General features: G+C 40.7%; 1 protein-coding gene across 8 annotated transcripts in view; it reads right to left on the reverse strand.

The window, feature by feature from the left end:
- Window positions 1-1,147: 1,147 nt before the first annotated feature.
- Window positions 1,148-21,022, reverse strand: part of STRIP2 (striatin interacting protein 2) — a 48,850-nt gene continuing 28,975 nt past the window's right edge. For 5 of the 8 annotated variants that reach the window (XM_070369245.1, XM_070369243.1, XM_070369244.1 and 2 more), the window contains 4 exons: window positions 20,767-20,833; window positions 7,278-7,382; window positions 6,248-6,452; window positions 1,148-3,604 (listed from right to left, as the gene is read on the reverse strand). In XM_070369245.1, coding sequence (XP_070225346.1) covers window positions 3,354-3,604; window positions 6,248-6,452; window positions 7,278-7,382; window positions 20,767-20,833 — 628 coding nt within the window. In that variant the 3' untranslated portion in view covers window positions 1,148-3,353. The other 3 variants (XM_070369246.1, XR_011463959.1, XM_070369247.1) reach the window with 3 other exon arrangements.

The raw sequence follows: 21,022 nt of genomic DNA on the forward strand, positions 1-21,022 counted from the left end.
ACTGCCAGGGAATTTGTCACAAGGACATTCTTAATCTCAGCTATTTTTATTGTAAATACGGGTCATCTCAAGAAGGACTAGAGAAAAAAGAATTCTACTTGGAGGGAAAACAGAAAGCACGGAACACTGGTCTTTATATGACAATGATTAATACTTTTCAGGTGGAAGAGCCGGGGATCTATGGACAAGGAAGGTCAAGAAAGCTACACTGAACATATCAGCAAAAAACACTGAAATGGGTGGTTTGAAATATTCATTGGAAAGCTGTTGATATCCTCAAGAAGAATCTCTAGGGAGTTCCCTGGTTGCCTAGTGGTTACAACTCCTGGCTTTCACTTCCATGGCCTGGGTTCAATCCCTGGTTGGGGAACTGAGATCCTGCAAGACAAACAGCGCAGTCATTAAAAAAAAAGCATCTCAGAAAGTCCCACCACCAATCTCAAGGGCAACCTGGGAAGCTGCTGTGACTCACTGTCTACCCGTATGTCTGGTTGCAACTGCCTCCCTATAGGTAGTACGCTCATCCACGTCAACTGCTTTTTGTCAGTAGAATATGAGCAATCTGGGCTTCTCTGGTGGCTCAGATGGTAAAGAATCTGCCTGCCATGCAGGAGACCCAAGTTTGATCCCTGGGTTGGGAAGATCCCATGCAGGAGGGAATGGCAATCCACTCCAGTAGTCTTGCTTGGAGAATTCCATGGACAGAGGAGACTGGCGGGCTACAGTCCATGGGGTTGCAGAGAGTCAGACACGACTGAATGACTAACACTTTCACTATGGGCAATTTGACCTGTGCCACACCCAAGCAGGAGCTTTAAATGTGCTTGCATGGTATGGTTCGGTCTTTTGCTCTGTCCTTAACTATAAGAACACCATGTTCCAGGTAGGGACTATTCCATCAGCCTAGTGCCTGAATAAGACAGCATCTGGAGTAGAGCTAATCCAGAAATTTAACCTGAGTTGAGCAGAGTAGCAGCTACCTGCCAGGACCAATAATGAGAGAAAAAGCTTTGTCAGAAGTCACTGAGATTTTGCAGTTGTTTATATTAGTCTACCCCCAGGCATCCCTTTAATTTTAACTTTCCTTTCTAGATCTAATGTCTTTAAGATTCCCTTGTGTTGAAGAAGTCAAAGACCAATTTCTAACTCCAGTTCAATTCTCTTTTTATTAAAGTGCTTCAGTAGATATATAGTGTTACGAACAATCAACACAAACTTTACTGAAACATTCACAAATAAAAATCTTCTACTTTATAAATCACTGAAATAATGTTCTTCCATGTTGTAACAGTAATCATCATTGATTGATTACTCTGAATTTATTCCTAACCACACACATGTATTCTCAAATAGGGTGATTCAAATCAATTACTGTAACGTATGGGACTGGCTTTCAGTACCTGAATGCTAATCCCAGCAAGTCAGTAGAAAAATGATGTGATTTGAAACTAATCAAATATCCTTGGTGCCTCAGTTTTCCCATCTGCACTGAGAATTAATCTTCCCTTAGAGACGATTTATTTAAAGACAGTACGAAATGTTAAAGTTTAGTATACATCTATGCCTTAGAAAGCATTCATGTGCGTATTTTTAAGAGTAACCTCTGTTCTTGACTAAATTAAATACTATATACTGTGTATTCAAAATAAATAGATGATTGCTCTTTCCTTAAAAGTTGTCTTTTCACTTAAATCACATTAAAATCATAAAATAGAGATTAATAATGATATACTCAGTAAATTTTAATTGCAATGAAGACTGCTGTGCTACTCAGGCAAAATTTACAGACTATTTTAAGTTTCATCCATTACAGACTTAACATTCTTCATGATCTCACCAGAAAAAAACAAACAAAAAGAAATCCTGCTACTCTACAGCACAAGGAGGTAAAATCCAAGCTATGATCAGAGTTTTGGTTTAGTTTCTTTGGGAATTATTAGCAACTCTAACATGACTTCCAAGAGAGACTCTGGTTGACAAGGGGGGAGTAAATAAGCTGATTTTGACTAGACCTCCTGGCACCATAAGAGAGGCCTGGTGCTATCACTAAAAAGATTCAGTAGAGTCCTTATTGCAGGGAGGGGGCATTTAAAGTAAAAAAGCTTGAAACTACAGATGCCATAACTTTGAGGACAGATGAGAAATAAGATTATCCTGACTGAATCAGAAACTTCCCTAAAAACTGTTTCAGTTGGGAAGCATGTGATTCCCAACTGAGAGAGAAGTTTAAAGAGGTTGGTACATGAACCCTTACATTTTCAAAGAAATGTGTAATACTTTTAGGTAGAAACAGAATTGCTAAATATCCACAGGACACTTTTTACTGCTAGCAGTAAAAAGAGGGGGGGACAAAATCACCAATCAAAATAGGAGAAAAAGAAAAATGGTAAGCTGTGATGCTCTTGGTGTTCTATTTCATTAAAAAATAAATTGATCTTGAGCACTAATGGATGTGTCATCTCAATAAATAAAAACTCCTATAGTTAACTTGTCATTTAAAAATTAACTGGGTGAAAAGGATAATTTTCTGCAATGTACTCAGTCATTTTAAGACTGAAGTGGTTTCAGAAACACATGAAACATCCTTGGAGGAGGCCTGACTGTTTCATATCGGTTTGTGGCAGATCACTCCATGCTGTACATAGACTACACGAGGAAATTTCACATTGAACATAGATCTCTTAAGGAATAAAGAAAAAATACTTTAAATGATATACTTTTCTCTAACATGCAGTATTTATGTAACAGTAAACCATCATCCTTCCCAGAGAAGATGCAGGTGCTCTAAAGATCATCTTAGAGCAAATTTTAGAAAGAGGTGTCAAAATGTTAACTTTTAAAATACAGACTTAATTTTAATGTTAGGTTTGCAAACCCTCCGGTAATCCAGGGTGAGCAAGAAGAAAATGTCCTCTCTATTTTATGACCTGCAGTTCCTATTACCTATGATGAATGCTATAAGTCAAATGCCATAATAAACTTATTCCTACTCTTGGGGCCAGTAGAGGCTAGCCTGGTTCTAGGCAAGACTAAAGAAGGGAGCGGTCCCACATAAGAGCCTGGCCAGGACTGATCCAGTAGGAGATTTCAAGGCCAGCTGGGCACCCAAGTGACCCCAGGGCAAGGAAATCAATTTTTTTTTTAATCACCCAGGATCCCAGCCTTCTACTATCTCCAGGCCTAACTGTCCCCAGAACAGTCCTGAACCACGCTGGGTGTCCTAAGTCTAGGCCAGCTCTACCCTGAACAAGCACTCCCAGGGCTGGAAACAAAGGCTGAGTGGGCAGGGTTGGCAGAGCACCATTTATTGGAGCCAACCCCCACCTATCAGATGCTTGTTGACAAGAGCTCAGTCAGTGATTCTGGAGCAGCTCCTCCCAACAGATGGGCTGTGAAAACACCTCTCTCTCCAGCCAGAGCTCATAGGAATAGTGGAAATCCTCAGGCAGATCCAACCTCTGCCCCAGCACACTCTGCAAGCAGTTATCCACAGGTGAAAACTCAGAGTCCTGGGGTCTGTCATACCGGCGGCTGTTAAAAGCTTCAATGTTGGCCCTCAAGGTGCATTCTTCCGCTTGGAAGTCCCATGGCCTGGCATCGATGTCTGTGTTGGGAAGATTAGAAAGAAAAAGATGTACACAACTCAGGACACTCCTCATCTTAGCACAGAGCATGGTCTATGGGACACCAACAATGGAACAGCTCAGAGTTCCCTTTTTTGCAAAGAGCAATGTACAAAGTCAGTACATAACATGCTGCTGGTCAGGTTTAAGAAATACATGCCCATGTACATATGCTTATATGTGTAGAGACTATTTTTGGAAGCATCTAGAAACTGGCTAACAGTGATAACCACTGACAGGGAAATGAGGGCCCTGAGGGAAATAAACTTCTTTTTATTGTATTTCCTTTTCATTATTTCATTCTGTTACTAATTATATATATTTTCCCAAAATAGCAACTCAATTCCCTCTACTGAACTTTCCTTGGGAATGGAAGTTACCCATTTGAAAGAAATCACAGTTTTCAAGGAATGGTAAGAGGCAGGAAGGGGAACAAGGAGAATCAGCATGGACTAACTACTAAAGACTTTCCTGACTCCCTGGATCCACCTCCCCCAACCCTGTGCATGATAAATCCATATGCAGCTTATGTTAATATTATGAGGTGAAGTCTTCCAAGAAAGTTAAAACAGAAAACAATCTGCTTTGCTTCTGTTTACCCCATTTAGACGTTTATTTCGGGGCCAGAGGTATGTATTTCCCAGATTTTTTAACGTCTCGCACTCAACAGGTGCAGCTTGGGTTTGGGCTCATGATGGCAGCAGTGACAGATTGCCATTTGTAAGATAAAACATGCCCATGTTTTAAAAACCTAGAAGAACTTAGGCGTTAGGCTTCCCTGGGTAAAGAGTCTGCCTGCAATGCAGGAGACCCGGGTTCAATCCCTGGGTTGGGAAGATCCCTTGGAGAAGGAAATGGCACCCCACTCCAGTATTCCTGCCCGCAGGATCCCCATGGACAGCGGAACCTGGCAGGCTACAGTCTATGGGGTCTCAAAGAGTCAGACATGACTGAGCGACTTCACTTTTACTTTCTTTCACCTCACAAGAACTTGAACAGTTAATTGTGCTTTAGGTCTTAGAGAAGTTGCATACTGGCTTATTATCTGCTAATCATATGGTTCCCTTAGTTCTCTGCACTCTATTTACAGCAGCATCCTCTATAGTCAAAAGAAAGTGAAGTTGCTCAGTCGTGTCGACTCTTTGTGACCCCATGGACTGTAGCCTACCAGGGTCCTCCATCCATGGAATTTTCCAGGCAAGAGTACTGGAGTGGGTTGCCATTTCCTTCTCCAGGGGATCTTCCCAACTCAGGGATCAAACCTGGGTCTCCCACAATGCAGGCAGACACTTTACCATCTAAGCCACCAGGGAAGCCCCATCCTCTATCTTCAGGCAGGTGACAAATCCCAGCAAAGACAAATCATTAGTCATCTAACCAATAACTCTTAAACACAATTATGCAAATGATGGCCAAATCCCACTACAGCTCTTCAAAATAAATTCTTCCAACTCTGGTAAGCCTATAATATCTTGGTAGGTCAATCAGAAATATAATGTCTCCTGATACAATATGTGATATGTGATATAATATGCAGTTCACTATAGTATAACACATTACCTAGACTGTACTATAGCTAAAAAGATTTAAGTTGAATTAATCAAACCTTTAGATCTACCTTTTAGCCTACAGATAATGCCAGAGATAGAGAAACAAGGTAAATGAAACCACAAAGAAGCAAGCAGACAAGTCCAGAAGGTGGACATTCTGTAGAAGAGCTGGTCTAGTTCTTCTTTGTCAGTGTTATGGAAAAAAAAAAAAAAAACCCTGCTAGATTCAAAACAAATAAACGGACATAACAATCAGATGAAACTTGTGGTCCTGGGCTAGATTATGACTTGGAAAAAAAAGGCTTTAAAGAACATTTTGGGGCAACTGGGAAATTCTGAACATGGACTTGATTATTAGATAAAATGAACATATATTGATATGGAAAGAGATAATGTTAACTAAAAAGAGAAGATTATAAAATAGCATATACAATTTGCTTTCATTTAAATAAAACCTATACATATATGTAGAAGAAAAAGTCTGTAAGAATATATGATAAGATTTCTGTTTCAATCTTTGGGTGGTACAAATGTGGCATAAATATGATAATACAGTAAAGTGTTTGCTTCCTTGTATTTTCTAACTGCTTTGTAATAATTAAAGGTTATTTTAATTTTATGGCTTCCCTGGTGGGTCAGACATGCAATGTACGAGACCCACGTTCAATCCCTGGGTCAGGAAGATCCCCTGGAGAAGGAAATGGCAACTCACTCCAGTATTCTTGCCTGGAGAATTCCATGGATAGAGGAGCCTGGTGGGCTACAGTGCATGGGGTCGCAAAGAGTTTTTTAATCTTAAAAACCTCTCAGAGAAACCTGTCACTTAAAGGAACATTTTGAAAAAGGGTAATTATCCCTCAAGTGACTTGTTTTATAATAATGAATTACCATAGCTTACATGGAATAGGGTACATGGCAGTGCCTTACTGTTTGTTATAGCAGCACCTGACTATAGTCACATATTTTCTCATCTAAAATATGTTAACAGTTCATACCAAAAGAGTAGAGAGGTCTAATTAGCTTTGTTTAAACCCTGGGCCACTCCCAGAGGCCAAAAGCTCTGAGAATACTCACCATTCCCGTAAGCCCAGTCATCATTCATGCGGTGGCGTACTTTCTGATAAATGGCTGACATGGTTTTCATGTTGCTTTTCCTCCACTGGCGCCCCAGGTACTTGGTCTGTATTTTCAGCAGCTTCAGCACATAAAGTTGCAGCATGGCCTGTTTGACCTTGAGGGCCCGCTTTAAGATTGGAGCAGATTTAAATACTACCAGCATCTGTCCATTTAAAGAGGGATAAGGATGAAGAAGATAGATAAGGATCTAATGTTTCCTGGAATTTCCAACTCACAGATAAATTAAGCCAAACCTGGCTAACCTCAGACTACCGTGGGGAGCTTTGGGAAATCTATAGTCCAGGCTCCATTTAGACTTAGTCTTTAAGAAAAGAAAGGAAGCACTCCATTTACATTTCACAATTCAAAATATCTAATATGCAAAGTGTCAAAAAATTTTGTCAGCCACACATGCCATTTTTACAGTTACCAGTGTATGTTCTGGAGGTAATTGTATATATGTGTGCATTACTTTTATTAACAAAAATGATAGCAAATACATACCCTTTCACACTGTTCCATACCTTGATTTTTACTTAACAATATAACTTGAAAATTATTCCAAAGCAGTATAGAACTGTCTCATTCTTTTTAATGGTTGTATTTACATTCTACTGTAATGATGTACCATAAATTATTTAACCAGTTGGTATTAATGAACATTTATGTTGCTTCCAATCTTTGATGATTACAAATAATGCTGCAGTGAGTAATCTTAGACTTGTATCATGATTATAATGCATGACTATAATCCAAAAAACAATGCTAACTTCCTTACCAGAGCTGCCCTGAGGGAGGGTCCATATTCTGTTCCCCGAAAAGAAATGGATTGGGAAATAATTATAAAATAAGTGCCTAGAATTAGGAGGTTCCAAGTCTTATGGAGCATTCAGTGTCTGTCTATAGAGCTCACAAAGCAGGAAGTCCATATTTATTAAAAATTTAAAAAATCCAGTTAGTGGACACCATGATCTGAAGTCCTACTCACCATGGTTCTCGAATGCTTCCATTTGGTCAGTTTATTGAGCAGCCTCAGGAGATTGATGCAGGAAAAGAGGTTTCTCCAGCAGAACTGGTTGTTGTCTCCAGCTTCCTGTAATAGGGCATGTCCATCATTATCTCATGGGGCTTCCCTGGTGGCTCAGATGGTAAAGAATCTGCCTGCAATGCAGGAGATCCAGGTTCACTCCCTAGGTCGGGAAGATCCCCTGGAGAAGGGAATGACAACCCACTCCAATATTCTTGCCTGGAGAATTCATGGACAGAGGAGCCTGGCAGGCTACAGTTCATGGGGTTGTAAAGTCAAACACAACTGAGCAACTAAGACTGAGAGAGCATTATCTCAACCCTTCACGGATCATAGCCTTGTTGTGGCGAAGGGGCTTGCGTAACTCAATGAAGCTATGAGCCATGCCCATGCAGGGCCACCCAAGACAAACGGGTCACAGTGGAGAGTTCTGACAAAATGTGGTCCAATGGAGAAGGGAATGGCAAGCCACTCCAGTATTCTTGTGGTGAGAATCCCATGAACAGTATGAAAAGGCAAAAAGATATGAGACCTGGGAAGATGAGCCTCCCCAGGTTAGAAGGTGTCCAACATGTTAAAGGGAAGAGCGGAGGGCAATTACTAATAGCTCCAGAAAGAATGAAGCATCTGGGCCAACATGGAAACGACCCTTAGTTGTGGATATGTCTGGTGGCAAAAGTAAAGTCTGATGCTGTAAAGAACAATATTGCATAGGAACCTGGAACGTTAGGTCCATGAATCAAGGTAAATTGGATATGGTCAAGCAGGAGATGGCGAGAGTGAACATCAACATTTTAGGAATCAGTGAACTAAAATGGACAGGAATGGACGAATTTAATTTGGATGACCATTACATCTACTACTGTGGGCGAGAATCCCTTAAAAGAAATAGAGTAGTCCTCATAGTCAACAAAAGAGTCCAAAATGCAGTACTTGGGTGCAATCTCAAAAATGACAGAATGATCTTGGTTCGTTTCCAAGGTAAACCATTCAACATCACAGTAATCTAAGTCTATGCCACAACCACTAATGCTGAAGAAGCTGAAGTTGAATGGTTCTGTGAAGACCTACAAGACCTTCTAGAACTAGTACCAAAAAAAAGATGTCCTTTTCATCACAGGGGATTGGAATGCAAAAGTAGGAAGTCAAGCAGTATCTGGAGTAATAGGCAAGATTTTTGGCCTTGGAGTACAAAATGAAGCAGAGCAAAGGCTAATACAGTTTTGTCAAGAGAACACACTGGCCATAGCAAATATCCTCTTCCAACAACACAAGAGATGACTCTACAATGGACATCACCAGATGGTCAACACAGAAATGAGATTGATTATATTCTTCACAGCTGAAGATGGAGAAGCTCTATACAGTAAGCAAAAACAAGACCTTGAACTGACTGTGGCTCAGATCATCAGCTCCTTACTGCAAAATTCAGGCTTAAACTGAAGAAACTAGGGAAAAACCGATGGGCCATTCAGGTATGATCTAAATCAAATCCCTTGTGATTATACAGTAGAGGTGATGAATAGATTTAGGGGTTGGATCTGGTAGAAAAAGTGCCTGAAGAGCTATAGAGAGAGGTTCGTAACATTGTACAGGAGGCAGTGACCAAAACTATCCCAAAGAAAAAGAAATTCAAGAAGGCAAAGTGGTTGTCTGAGGGGCTTTACAAATAGCTGAAGAAAGAAGAGAAGCAAAAAGCAAGGGAGAAAGGGAAAGATATACCTATCTGAATGCAGAGTTCCAGAGACTAGCAAGGAGAGATAAGAAGACCTTCTTAAATGAATAATGCAAAGACGTAGAGGAAAACAACAGAATGGGAAAGACTAGAGGGCTCTTCAAGAAAACTTAAGCTATCAAGGGAACATTTCATGCAAGGATGAGCACGATAAAAGGAAATAAATGGTAAGGACCTAACAGAAGCAAAAGGAATTAAGAAGAGGTGGTCAAAAAACACAGAAGAACTACACAAAAAAGGTCTTAATTACTTGGATAACCACAATGGTGTGCCTAGAGCCAGACATCCTGGAGTGTAAAGTCAAGTGGGCCTTAGGAAGCATTAGTACGAACAAAGTAAGTGGAGGTGATAGAATTCCACCTGGGCTATTTCAAATCCTAAAGATGATGCTGTTAAAGTGCTGCACTCAATATGTCAGCAAATTTGGAAAACTCGTCAATGATCACAAGACTGGAAAAGGTCAGTTTTCATTCCAATCCTAAAGAAGGGCAATGCCAAAAAATGTTTAAACTATCGTACAATTGCTTTCATTTTGAATGCAGTAAGGTTATGCTCAAAATCCTTCAAGCTAGGCTTAAGCAGTATGTGAACCAGAATGTCTAGACGTACAAACTGGGTTTAGAAAAGGCAGATACCAGAGCTCAAATTGCCAACATCCACTGCAACACAGAAAAAGCAAGGGAATTCCAGAAAAACATCTACTTCTGCTTCATTGATTATGCTAAATCCTTTGACTGTGTGGATCACAACAAATTGTGGAAAGTTCTTAAAAAGATGGGAATACCAAACCACCTTACCTGTCTCCTGAGAAACCTGTATGAAGATCAAGAAGGAACAGTTAGAACCACACATGGAAAAACTGACTAGTTGAAAACCAGGAAAAGAGTATGACAAGGCTGTAATTGTCATCTTGTTTATTTAATTTATATGAACAGTACATCATGTGAAATGCTGGGCTGGATGAATCATAGGCTGGAATCAAGATTGCCAGGATGAATCACAGGCTGGTATCATCAGATACGCAGATGATACCACTCTAATGGCAGAAAGTGAAGAGGAACCAAAAAGCCTCTTGATGAGGGTGAAAGAGGAGGATGAAAAGCTGGCTTGAAACTCAACATTCAAAAAACTAAGATCATGGCATCCAGTCCCATCACTTCTTGACAAATAGAAGGGGGAAAAGTGGGAACAGTGACAGACTATTTTCTTGGGCTCCAAAATCACCGCTGACAGTGACTGAGGCCATGAAATTGAAAGATGCTTGCTCCTTGGATGAAAAGCTATGACAAACTTAGCTTATTAAAGAAGCAGAGACATCACTTTGCCAACAAAGATCCATATAGTTAAAGCTAAGGTTTTTCCCCTAGTCATGTACAGATGTGAGAACTGGACCATAAAGAAGGCTGAGTGCCAAAAAACTGATGCTATTGAATTGTAGTGCTAGAGAAGACTCTTGAGAGTCCATTGGATGGCAAGGAGATCAAACCAGTCAATCCTAAAGGAAATCAACCATGAATATTCATTGGAAAGACTGATGTTGAAGCTGAAGCTCCAATACTTACTTTGGCCACCTGATACGAAGAATCAACTCACTGGAAAAGACTCTGATGCTGGGAAAGACTGAAGGCAAAAGAAGAGGGTGCAGAAGATGAGATGGTTGGATAGCATAACTGACTCAATGGACATGAATTTGAGCAAACTCTGGGAGACAGTGAAGAACAGGGAAGCCTGGTATCCTTGGGGTTGCAAACAGCTGAATAGGACTTAGTGATTGAACAACAACAATCATTATCTCAACACCTACAAGGCTTTCCTTCCCAGAATCTGGAAGTCACGGTTGGTCAGTTCAAGTGAAGCCTTCCATATGAAATGCTATCTCCTTTCCATCCCACTTCTCACATCCTCCCTTCTCCTCAAGGCATGCAGTATCCTTCCTCTGAAAACACACAGCTGGAAGACACGATCCTGGAAGATTCTGTACCGAGAGCAAGTACTGGTTAGAAAGATGATATATGAACATAGGAATATCATTTGAGCAAGATTTCTCGTGTAGCTTTCTGCTTTAGGATCAGAAAAGAGATGACAGAATTTTACCCCCATATACTTTGCATTTATGTAAGCTATGTTGGTAATTGCCAAGAATTATTCCAGCAGATTTCAAACAGTATTGGATGGATCTGATATTCATTACAGTTAATTAAAAAAAAAATCAACCTCTGCCCTCCTTTATCAAACCATATTGCAGTAAATTACTTAATTCTCTAGCATGGTTGGAAAAATGGCAGATGGTTAATTTGAACCAGGTGTTTCTCTTGACTGTTTCTTAATAGCTTGTGAGCACCCAAACAGATGGATGTCAGATCAGAAACAGGTAATTACTCACAGCAACATCTTTCAGGGACAAAAATAAGAGTCTTTATGGATTCTGGGGTTCGTAAATATATATTGGTATCAGAAGCTACATGAATCAGTTAACACATATGGTGGTCAAACTAACACCTTGGAAGTTCCTCAAGTCTTCAGTGTGAGAGGAGAATGTGGAAGTGAGGAATGAGCAGAAGTCAACTGCTTTCTGGTGAGTGGGAGATTACCCCCCAACACACACAAATGAATCTGAAGCAAGCAAGGTAGACATACGTCAACTGTGAGATGAACAGCCAACACCTGTAAGGATATTAGGCTCTCCTAAAAATAAATAATACTGAGGATCAAGAAGTTGCAGGGAAGCTTTTCAGAAATATTGTTTAGAAATAATGTTCTCCCAGGATGGTCCCTGGTGGTCCAGTGGTTAGGACTTGACATGTTTACTACAGGGGCCCAGGTTCGATCTTGGGTCCGGGAACCAAGGTCATGCAAGCCACATGCAGTGATCAAAATAATAACAATTTCTTTCCTCTAGCAAATGTTCAATATTGTGTTTAGAACCGGTCCCATGAAAACCACCTGTTTTGTTCTAAAAGAAACTTCCGTGGGAGTTTCCACTCAGGTGCATTAGCTAATCCTGCTTGCCCAAAACACAGATCAGGTTTTATAGATGTTACATCTTGTGTGGCTAACAGAGGAGACAGACTTTTATATGTTTATTTTTTAAAATAAGAAGCAGTGAAACAAAAAAACATATGGGAGAAGTAACTATATTTCCATTGTGGGCTTCCTTTATCCTGACTTCCAATATGCATAAAAGCCTTGCGTTCCTTATGGAGTACGGAAATAGCGGCCTGGTCTTGTAGAAGCAGCCCTGGAATAGGCACCAGGACACCTGGGTCATGGCTTTGACCCCGGCTGTATCATCTCAGGCAAGTAATTTCCCTGTTTCCTATAAGAGGTTGAACTAAGATAACCTTTAAGATCATTTTAGCTCTGACCATTCAATAATTCTGTGGCTTACCTTCTCCAGTTGGTGTAAAAGTTAAAAAGCTTTGAGTGACAGAATGTTGACTGTGGCTGCCTTTTCCTGAGAGCTGAGTCTCAGGAGTCCTACGAGCTGCGCTAGTTCCCCCTGAAGGCAGTCTCACCTGCCCAGGGCCTTGCTCTGCTTTCCTTCTAATGACGCTTCCCTGATGTCTGTAAGTAGGCCCACTTCTGGCATCGTGGAGCAGGCATCGAAAGCACACATACTGGTCAGTGGCTCGCCCAGGCTTGTCTGCTTTGTCAGAGCCTTGCCCAAGCCTTCTCCCTTCTTCCAACCCAACAAATTATTATTTTTTCCAGAAAGCCTTTAGGTCTGTGAGTACTTATTTGGATTTGCCAGTCTGTCTGTCCTTTTTTTTTAAGCCGCACTTAGTTATGACCAACCTAGATAGCATATTGAAAAGCAGAGACATTACTTTGCCAACAAAGGTCCGTCTAGTCAAGGCTATGGTTTTTCCAGTGGTCATGTATGGATGTGAGAGTTGGACTGTGAAGAAAGCTGAGCACCGAAGAATTGACGCTTTTGAACTGTGGTGTTGGAGAAGACTCTTGAGAGTCCCTTGGACTGCAAGGAGATCCAACCCGTCCATTCTGAAGGAGATCGGCCCTGGGATTTCTTTGGAAGGAATGATGCTAAAGCTGAAACTCCAGTACTTTGGCCACCTCATGCGAAGAGTTGACTCATTGGAAAAGACTCTGATGCTGGGAGGGATTCGGGGCAGGAGGAGAAGGGGACGACAGAGGATGCATCACTGACTTGATGGACGTGAGTCTGAGTGAACTCCGGGAGTTGGTGATGGACAGGGAGGCCTGGTGTCCTGTGATTCATGGGGTCGCAAAGAGTCAGACACGACTCAGCGACTGAACTGAACTGATTCTATTTATTTTCTGGATGCACAGCATGGCATGTGGGGTCTTATTTTCCTGACCAAGGATGGAACCCACACCCCCTGCAGTTTAAGGGCAGAGTCTTAACCACTGGACCACCAGGGAAATCTCTAGATTTGCTGGTCTTGAAGATTTTTTAATGTTCGTTTAAAGCAGGTCACCTTTCTTTCTTTCTTTAAGAACTCAGCATATTAAGTAAGATGCAAACTTCTGTTGGGGGATATATTTTGTGAACAGCAGCACTTGGCTGGCTATATTCTCCTGTTCCTGGTACTTAACAGTATTCAAAGCAAGAGCTTAACTCACTTTCAGCCAGCTAAAATTAAAAAAAAGTATTTGCCCATGTTCCACTCTCACAAATAAATATTTGCATACACCTTTGGTCTGAAGATTCAGTTCAGCAATCACATCCTACCCTTTCAGAGCATTTCTAAGGCACAAGGGTTCTGTTCTCAAAGATCCATCCACAGCTCTGCTGAGTGAGCCAAGCCAAACAAAAACCCAGGCTTACGCCAATTAAGTGGATAATTAACTCATGAGGAAAGGAAGAACAGAGTGTTTCTTCCTTTCGTACTGAGATCAGATTGGTAAGAATCTGAGCGCTGAAAGAGACTCAACTGTTCTGGTCCCAGTCTGTTATCCATAGAAGCAAAGCCTGAGACCCAGAAGGAGGAAGGCAGTTTGACTAAGGTCACATGGTAAGCGCCCAAACCAGGGCTTAAACCTAGATTTCCAGTACTCACTGAATTCTAACACTCTGTCTTTAGTTACTATTCATCTTCTGATCGCACTTAAGGAATTCCAGACATAATTACTAAAAGAAAATATGGTTTGACCTCATTCTTTCTCAGGGTCTTTCAGACCTAATGGTAGAGCTCTTTCTTATGTCCTACTGTAATTCTTACTTCAAACAAGCAAAACCAACAACAACAAAACATTGAAGTTTCCTGCCTTAAAGGGGAGTGACTGAGCCTTTAAAGAAATGCTGCAAAGTGTTAAATATAATCTAACTCAAACCTTCTCAACAGGTTTTTTTTTTTTTTTTAAAAATATTTATGTATTTGCTCTGCTGGGTCTAGTTACAGCACTCAGGATCTTTAGTTGCAGCATGTGGGATCTAGTTCCCTGACCAGGGATCAAACCCAGGCCCCCTGCATTGGGAGTCTTAGTCACTGGATCACCAGGGAAGATCCTTAACAGCTTATTAAAGTCCCGAAGTGATGACACTACTTTCAAATTGAAAACCAGCTCTTCATTGAGAAACTGAAATTGTTCATTTTTTTAAAGAGTAAAAAGTTTACTGAAAGGAAAAATACATGTGGAAAGGCTCATGGGTGAGCTCATAGAAAGAGAGTTGCACCTTTGGGAAATTTAAATCCTTTATAAAGGGGCAGTTCTCTGTGTCTTTGTCTTCCCTCAGGCAAGAAATTGAAATTATTAATAGTAACTTATCTGTTTTATAATGAATCTAGAATTCTATAGCCTAAGGAAAGCTGATGCTCATCTAATTCTAACCTCTCTTTCTTTTATAGATGAAACTCCTACAGCCTACAGGAAACTTGCTCAAGATCACTTAAAGCTGTAGTGGCAAAGCCCACTGTCTGCCTTTTCTATATTACAAACTCGGGTTTTTCATGCCATGTCAGTCCTGCAGTTATTTGAACCTATTTGCAAAAATATTTGTGAAGTTATAATACTTAGTGATTGAAAATTCACAATAATAGTCATTTCTTGGTAAATGATTCTTTTAATTTATTATGGTTCACATAACTGAAAATGAAATCCTATTATTAGCTTACATCTTCTTTTCCCACATTGTTTTAGAATAACTTTCTTATATGAATTTCTGACAATTAAGTTCCTGCTAGATTAAGGACCTAGATCTAGGTATAATAAGAGTTATTATTCTTAAAAGTGATGTGAGGAGGTATGGAGGAAAAGAAAAGAAAATTCAAAGTCATCTGGGAAGCTTTAGCAAACTATTTGTGCTTTGAGGAGGGATCTGGGAATGTGAGTTAAAAAAAAAAAAAAAAAAAACACCTAGCACTCATTACAGAAAGGGTGACAACCAGGAAAATTGAAAAAAATGCAAAAACAAAAAAACAACCCACCATTTATCCATGGTCCTTCTTTTGTATAAATACCTCATGGAAAATGGATGTATACCTTATGATATGTTCACATTTGATCTAGAATAGAGAAACAATAATGCTAATTGCATTATTAGCAATGCAATTGCATGGACGGCTCCTCCGTCCATGGGATTTTCCAGGCAAGAGTACTGCAGTGGGGTGCCATTACCTTCTCCAGAGACCTTAATACCTGAACATAAATAAAACAAAAATGAAAACAATAACACAAAAATCTTCTGGAATATCTGTAAATATCTGGGTTAGAAACTAATACAGAAAAAGAGAGAAAATAATAGAGATAGATGAAAGGATCAAGCATATAAATTTAAGTGATATGAACATATTTGTATAGGTATTTCTGAATATAAATCAAACCCAAATTTGAGGAATTTTGTGATGAAGTACCTTTTAAGAATTAACTTAGGCCTTCCTTGGTGGTCCAGTGGTTAAGCAATTGCCTGCCAATGCAGGGGACACAGGTTTAATCCCTTGTCTGGAAAGATCCCACATGCCAGGGGACAATTAAGCCAGTGCACCACAATTACTGAGCCTGTGCTCTAGAGCTTGGGAGCTGCAACTACTGAGCCGAAGGTCTGGAGCCTGTGCTCTGCAACTAGAGAAGCCACTGCAATGAGAAGCCTGCACACCACAACCAGAGAGTAGTTCCAACTCGCCAAAACTAAAGAAAGCCCCAGCGCAGCCTAAAATAAATAATTTTTTTTTCAAAAGAACTTAATAATTTCACTTGCTTGATCTAAAACGAAATGTCAAATATTTCTTTGCAAATGGCCAGGTCATGTACATTCTGACCCTCTGCTTTGGATAACACTTCACCACTCCACCTGTTTCTTTATGAGCAGAGGGTAAGACTGGGCAAAATACTAAGAAACTTCTAGCTCTGATACTCATTGACTTCAAAATATAATGTATGTTTATTTAGAAATTATAAATGTATTATCGTATACTGTATTGGTGTTTTTCTTTCTGGCTTACTTCACTCTGTATAATAGGCTCCAGTTTCATCCACCTCATTAGAACTGATTCAAATGTATTCTTTTTAATGGCTGAGTAATACTCCATTGTGTATATGTACCATAGCTTTCTTATCCATTCATCTGCTGATGGACATCTAGGTTGCTTCCATGTCCTGGCTATTATAAACAGTGCTGCGATGAACATTGGGACACATGTATACCTGTGGCGGATTCATTTTGATATTTGGCAAAACTAATACAATTATGTAAAGTTTAAAAATAAAATAAAATTTAAAAAAAAAGGTAAAAAAAAAAAGTTTCCATCATTGAAACACATACACACACAAAAATGTATTATCGTAATAACATGATATGTTATAAAGTACACATAAAGTTAAAAGGATATTAATAAATATAAAAGATCTAATATATTTCACTCCTAAAGCATCATGTTACATACCTATTTTTCATACCATTGCTCAAAACAACCACCCAGATGCTGAACATCCTACAATACTTGTTGAGGCCATACCCCCTGCCTTTGCTAGCAACCTCCTTCCAAAGATCACACCTAACTTCCATACAGTCATATGTACATCATCCTTCTCTTATATTTGGGATTTAATTTTAATTTTTTCCTAGTTTAGTGGATTGAATTTGAACATAGACTTTTGGAAATTTAGAAACTGTAAGCCTTCCTGTGCCAGGGGGTGAGGAAACTGTTCATTACATAGGTAAAGATGGCCTATTGCAGAGCTAGATATTTTTACAAAATGAGAATTTAGAAATTAATGTGCCACTAACTTTGCCTTTATTTCATGTCCATTATATACGTAGTTTGGAGAAGGAAATGGCAACCCACTCCAGTGTTCTTGCCTGGAGAACCCCAGGGACAGCGGAGCTTGGTGGGCTGCCGTCCATGGAGTCACACAGTCGGACACAACTAAAGCGACTTAGCAGTAGCATATACATAGTTAGAGTTCCAAATGAGGTTGAACTCAGTTCAAACTCAGAAAACTGAAAAAATATGAATCAAGACTACCTTAGCCAAGTAACTCCACTTCTAGAAATCTATCTTAAGGAAGTAATCAGAGATAAGGTCAAAGATTCATGTGCAAGGATGTTCATTTTGGAGTTATAGGAAGAACACTGTAATAAATGCCCAATAATAGTATGAAACAATCGTTTTTTTAAAAAATTAACTAGTGGAATATTATGTGCAGCTATGTGAATGGAAACATGTAAAGTCCTTATTTTCTTAAATATGTGTGTGTGTGAGTGAATATATATATATATATATATATGAAAGTGAAAGTGAAGTTGCTCCGTCGTGTCGGACTCTTTGCAACCCTATGGACTGTAGCCTACCAGGCTTCTCAGTCCATGGGATTTTCCAGGCAAGTGTACTGGAGTGGGTTGCCATTTCCTTCTCCAGGGGATCTTCCCAACCCAGGGATTGAACCCGGGTCTCCCGCATTGTAGGCAGACGCTTTACCCTCTGATACATGGTTGCTGCTGCTGCTGCTGCGTCACTTCAGTCATGTCGGACTCTGTGCGACCCCAGACACGGCAGCCCACCAGGCTCCCCCGTCCCTGGGATTCTCCAGGCAAGAACACTGGAGTGGGTCGCCATTTCCTTCTCCAATGCATGAAAGTGAAAAATGAAAGTGAAGTCGCTCAGTCGTGTCTGACCCTCAGCGACCCCATGGACTGCAGCCCACCAGGCTCCTCTGTCCATGGGATTTTCCAGGCAAGAGTACTGGAGTGGGGTGCCATTGCCTTCTCCAGATATATGGTTAATTGCAACCAAATATTAACATTGGTTATATACAAGTAGTTTGGGCTTCCCAGGCGGTGCTAGTGGTAAAGAACCCACCTGCCAATGCAGGAGATGTAAGCGACATGGGTTCGATCCCTGGGTCGGGAAAATTCCCTAGAGGAGAGCATGGCAATCCACTCCAGTATTCTTGCCTGGGGGAATCCCATGGACAGAGGAGCCTGGCCGGCTACGGTCCATAGGGTCGCAAAGAGTCGGACACGACTGAGCAAATGAGCATGCGCACAAGCATGCACAGATGCAAATAGTTTACTAAGGGTATTTTTATTTTCTTTCCCGTATTTTTCTGTATTTCCTCAATTTTCTTCAATATATATCGATTTTAAAGTCATGGGGAGGGGGGACTTGAAATGTTATTTAAAGAAAATACTATGTACTTAAAACGCCAGTATGCTGTGCTTACAATTAATTCACTGAGCCTGAAAAAAAGAGATAAATCTTACTCATATAAACACTAGTCCTCTCTAAGGACAGAAGCCATTAGTTTAGACAAACAAACCACTGTATTGAGGATCTATGTGGAGTAAATTAGCTAGTTAAGTCCATGACTGGGCTCAGGGAAGTACTTCTAAAAAATAAAAAATCTGTGGTTACCAAATGAAACCACCAGGTGCCACTGTAGCTTCACAGAAAGAATAAGAACACCTAGCATGAAATCTGTTTTTCATTATGAAAAGGTATGTGCTTTCACCCCCTCTTAGATAACAACAGTCTTCTCAGAGGCATAACAATTATTTCAATAATTTTATGTTCATATCCCAAAAGGTTAATCGGAAGATATATAAAAGTATGCTGCTGCTCAAGTCGCTTCAGTTGTGCAACCCCGTAGACGCAGCCTCCCCCGTCCCTGGGATTCTCCAGGCAAGAACACTGGAGTGGGTTGCCATTTCCTCCAATGCATGAAAGTGAAAAGGGAAAGTAAAGTCACTCAGTCGTGTCCGACTCTTAGCCACCCCATGGACTGCAGCCTATCAGGCTCCTCCATCCATGGGATTTTCCAGGCAAGAGTACTGGAGTGGGGTGGTATCGCCTTCTCCGATACAAAAGTATAGTTTCCATCAATCCCTAGTTATGGGATTGAGAAGATGACTGTGTTTTGAAATACCCTATTCACAGTAGAGCTTTAATGCTATCCGTGCACCGCTGTTTCTGTTCGAAAGGGCGGTCCTCATTTCAGTCTGATTGGTGGGGCTGCATGTCTCCACCCTGGCTCTTTACTTTCAACTACTTTTAACTTCTCCACCTATAAAGCACCGATGACAACCTCATACAGTTGTTTTAAAGATTGAATAACATCATAAACAGGATTAGACAACTCATTACCTCTCTCTGCAGAGGTAAGAAGCTCCCAGCTTGCTTCTCTGCTGAGGCCATATCTAAAAAAGTCAGGGAATCTCTGCTCTGGTGCTTAAAAAGGAGCTAGACTTGGTGTCTTAGGACATGGCTCTTCCTCTCATTCAAGGTCTGTCGGCTATGAGGAGTGGACCTGACAAGTCACTTCAACCCTCAGGTTTCTCATCTTTGAAATATGGGGTTGGGCCAAATGCTTCTCAGGTCCCCTCCAGTCACAAACCTTACAGTTCTGTAAAACCTGTGCCACACAAGGTACAGGTACTTTTTGCACAATGAAGTTTTCTGATGTGACATTGTGCAGGTATTAAAAGTTGGGGACAAGGGGTTGGGGCACACACAGGTGCCATCATCTGATCATTTATTAAGCTCCTTTCATGTACTGAACATGGTGCTAGACTCGGGATATAACAGAAAGATGATACTATCTCTTCCTTCAGGGAGTTTTCAGTCAAATGGAAAAACAGATACAGATAAGCAATTCCAGTGCAACAGCGTACGGGGATGGGCTTAGGTACACCGAAGGAGCTGCAGCAATAATACATGAGGAGGTAGATACTTGATTTCAACGTGCTGCCTATCAGTCAGTTTCATGGGATTCAGAAGGACTGAGGGACTTTTCTGATTTGCCTGGAACTGCTTCTGGCATGAGGAACTTTCTGGGTCATCCTTCTGTGGCCATATTGAATTTTGCCTCAGAAAGACCCAGGCAAGTATTTTCTGAAGTACACACCCCAGGGTTTATATAACCTTATGAAAATGAGACAAGCCTGTGACACAGAAGAAAGAAGACAATTAGGCTAGAGCAGCAGAGATGCACCTGCCATTCAGAACAGCTGTTTACACTCAGTTTCAGCCCCATTATCTTTCTAAATTCCCTCTCCTCTTCAGTGTTTTTCACTGACCCTTTTCTCTACAAAATGCTATGCTCAGCTTTTCCAAATCTTTCTCGACTGGGTCAGCAGATCTAAGCCCCTACTACCTCTGTGCTCTTGCCAATATGCTTTTATTCATCTAAGACTCCCAAACCAGGGCATGAGGGGGCTAGAAAAGAAAAGGAAGAGCAAATGCCAACCTCTGCCACATGGCAATTTCAAAGGCTACCAAATCCCTACTTGCTTACCAGGCTCTCCGTAGTAAGCTCCGGCAAATCCTGGATGGTACAGCATGGGTAATCCAGGACCGAGATGCTGCAAGATGCAGAGATAAGAACAGGCTTTAGGTAAATGGCAAAGGCAGCAAACGGCTACATCCGAAAGGGCAGGAGGTTATTTCTCTTCAGCTAGCCCCATCTATTTCCAGAATTGCTTAGTGACTTCAGCTGAAACTGAGGGTTCTGGTGCCAGGCACCTCCAGATCCAGTCTCCTCTCCTCATAGC

Source organism: Bos mutus, chromosome 4 (assembly GCF_027580195.1).
Source record: "Bos mutus isolate GX-2022 chromosome 4, NWIPB_WYAK_1.1, whole genome shotgun sequence".
Lineage (NCBI taxonomy): Eukaryota > Metazoa > Chordata > Mammalia > Artiodactyla > Bovidae > Bos > Bos mutus.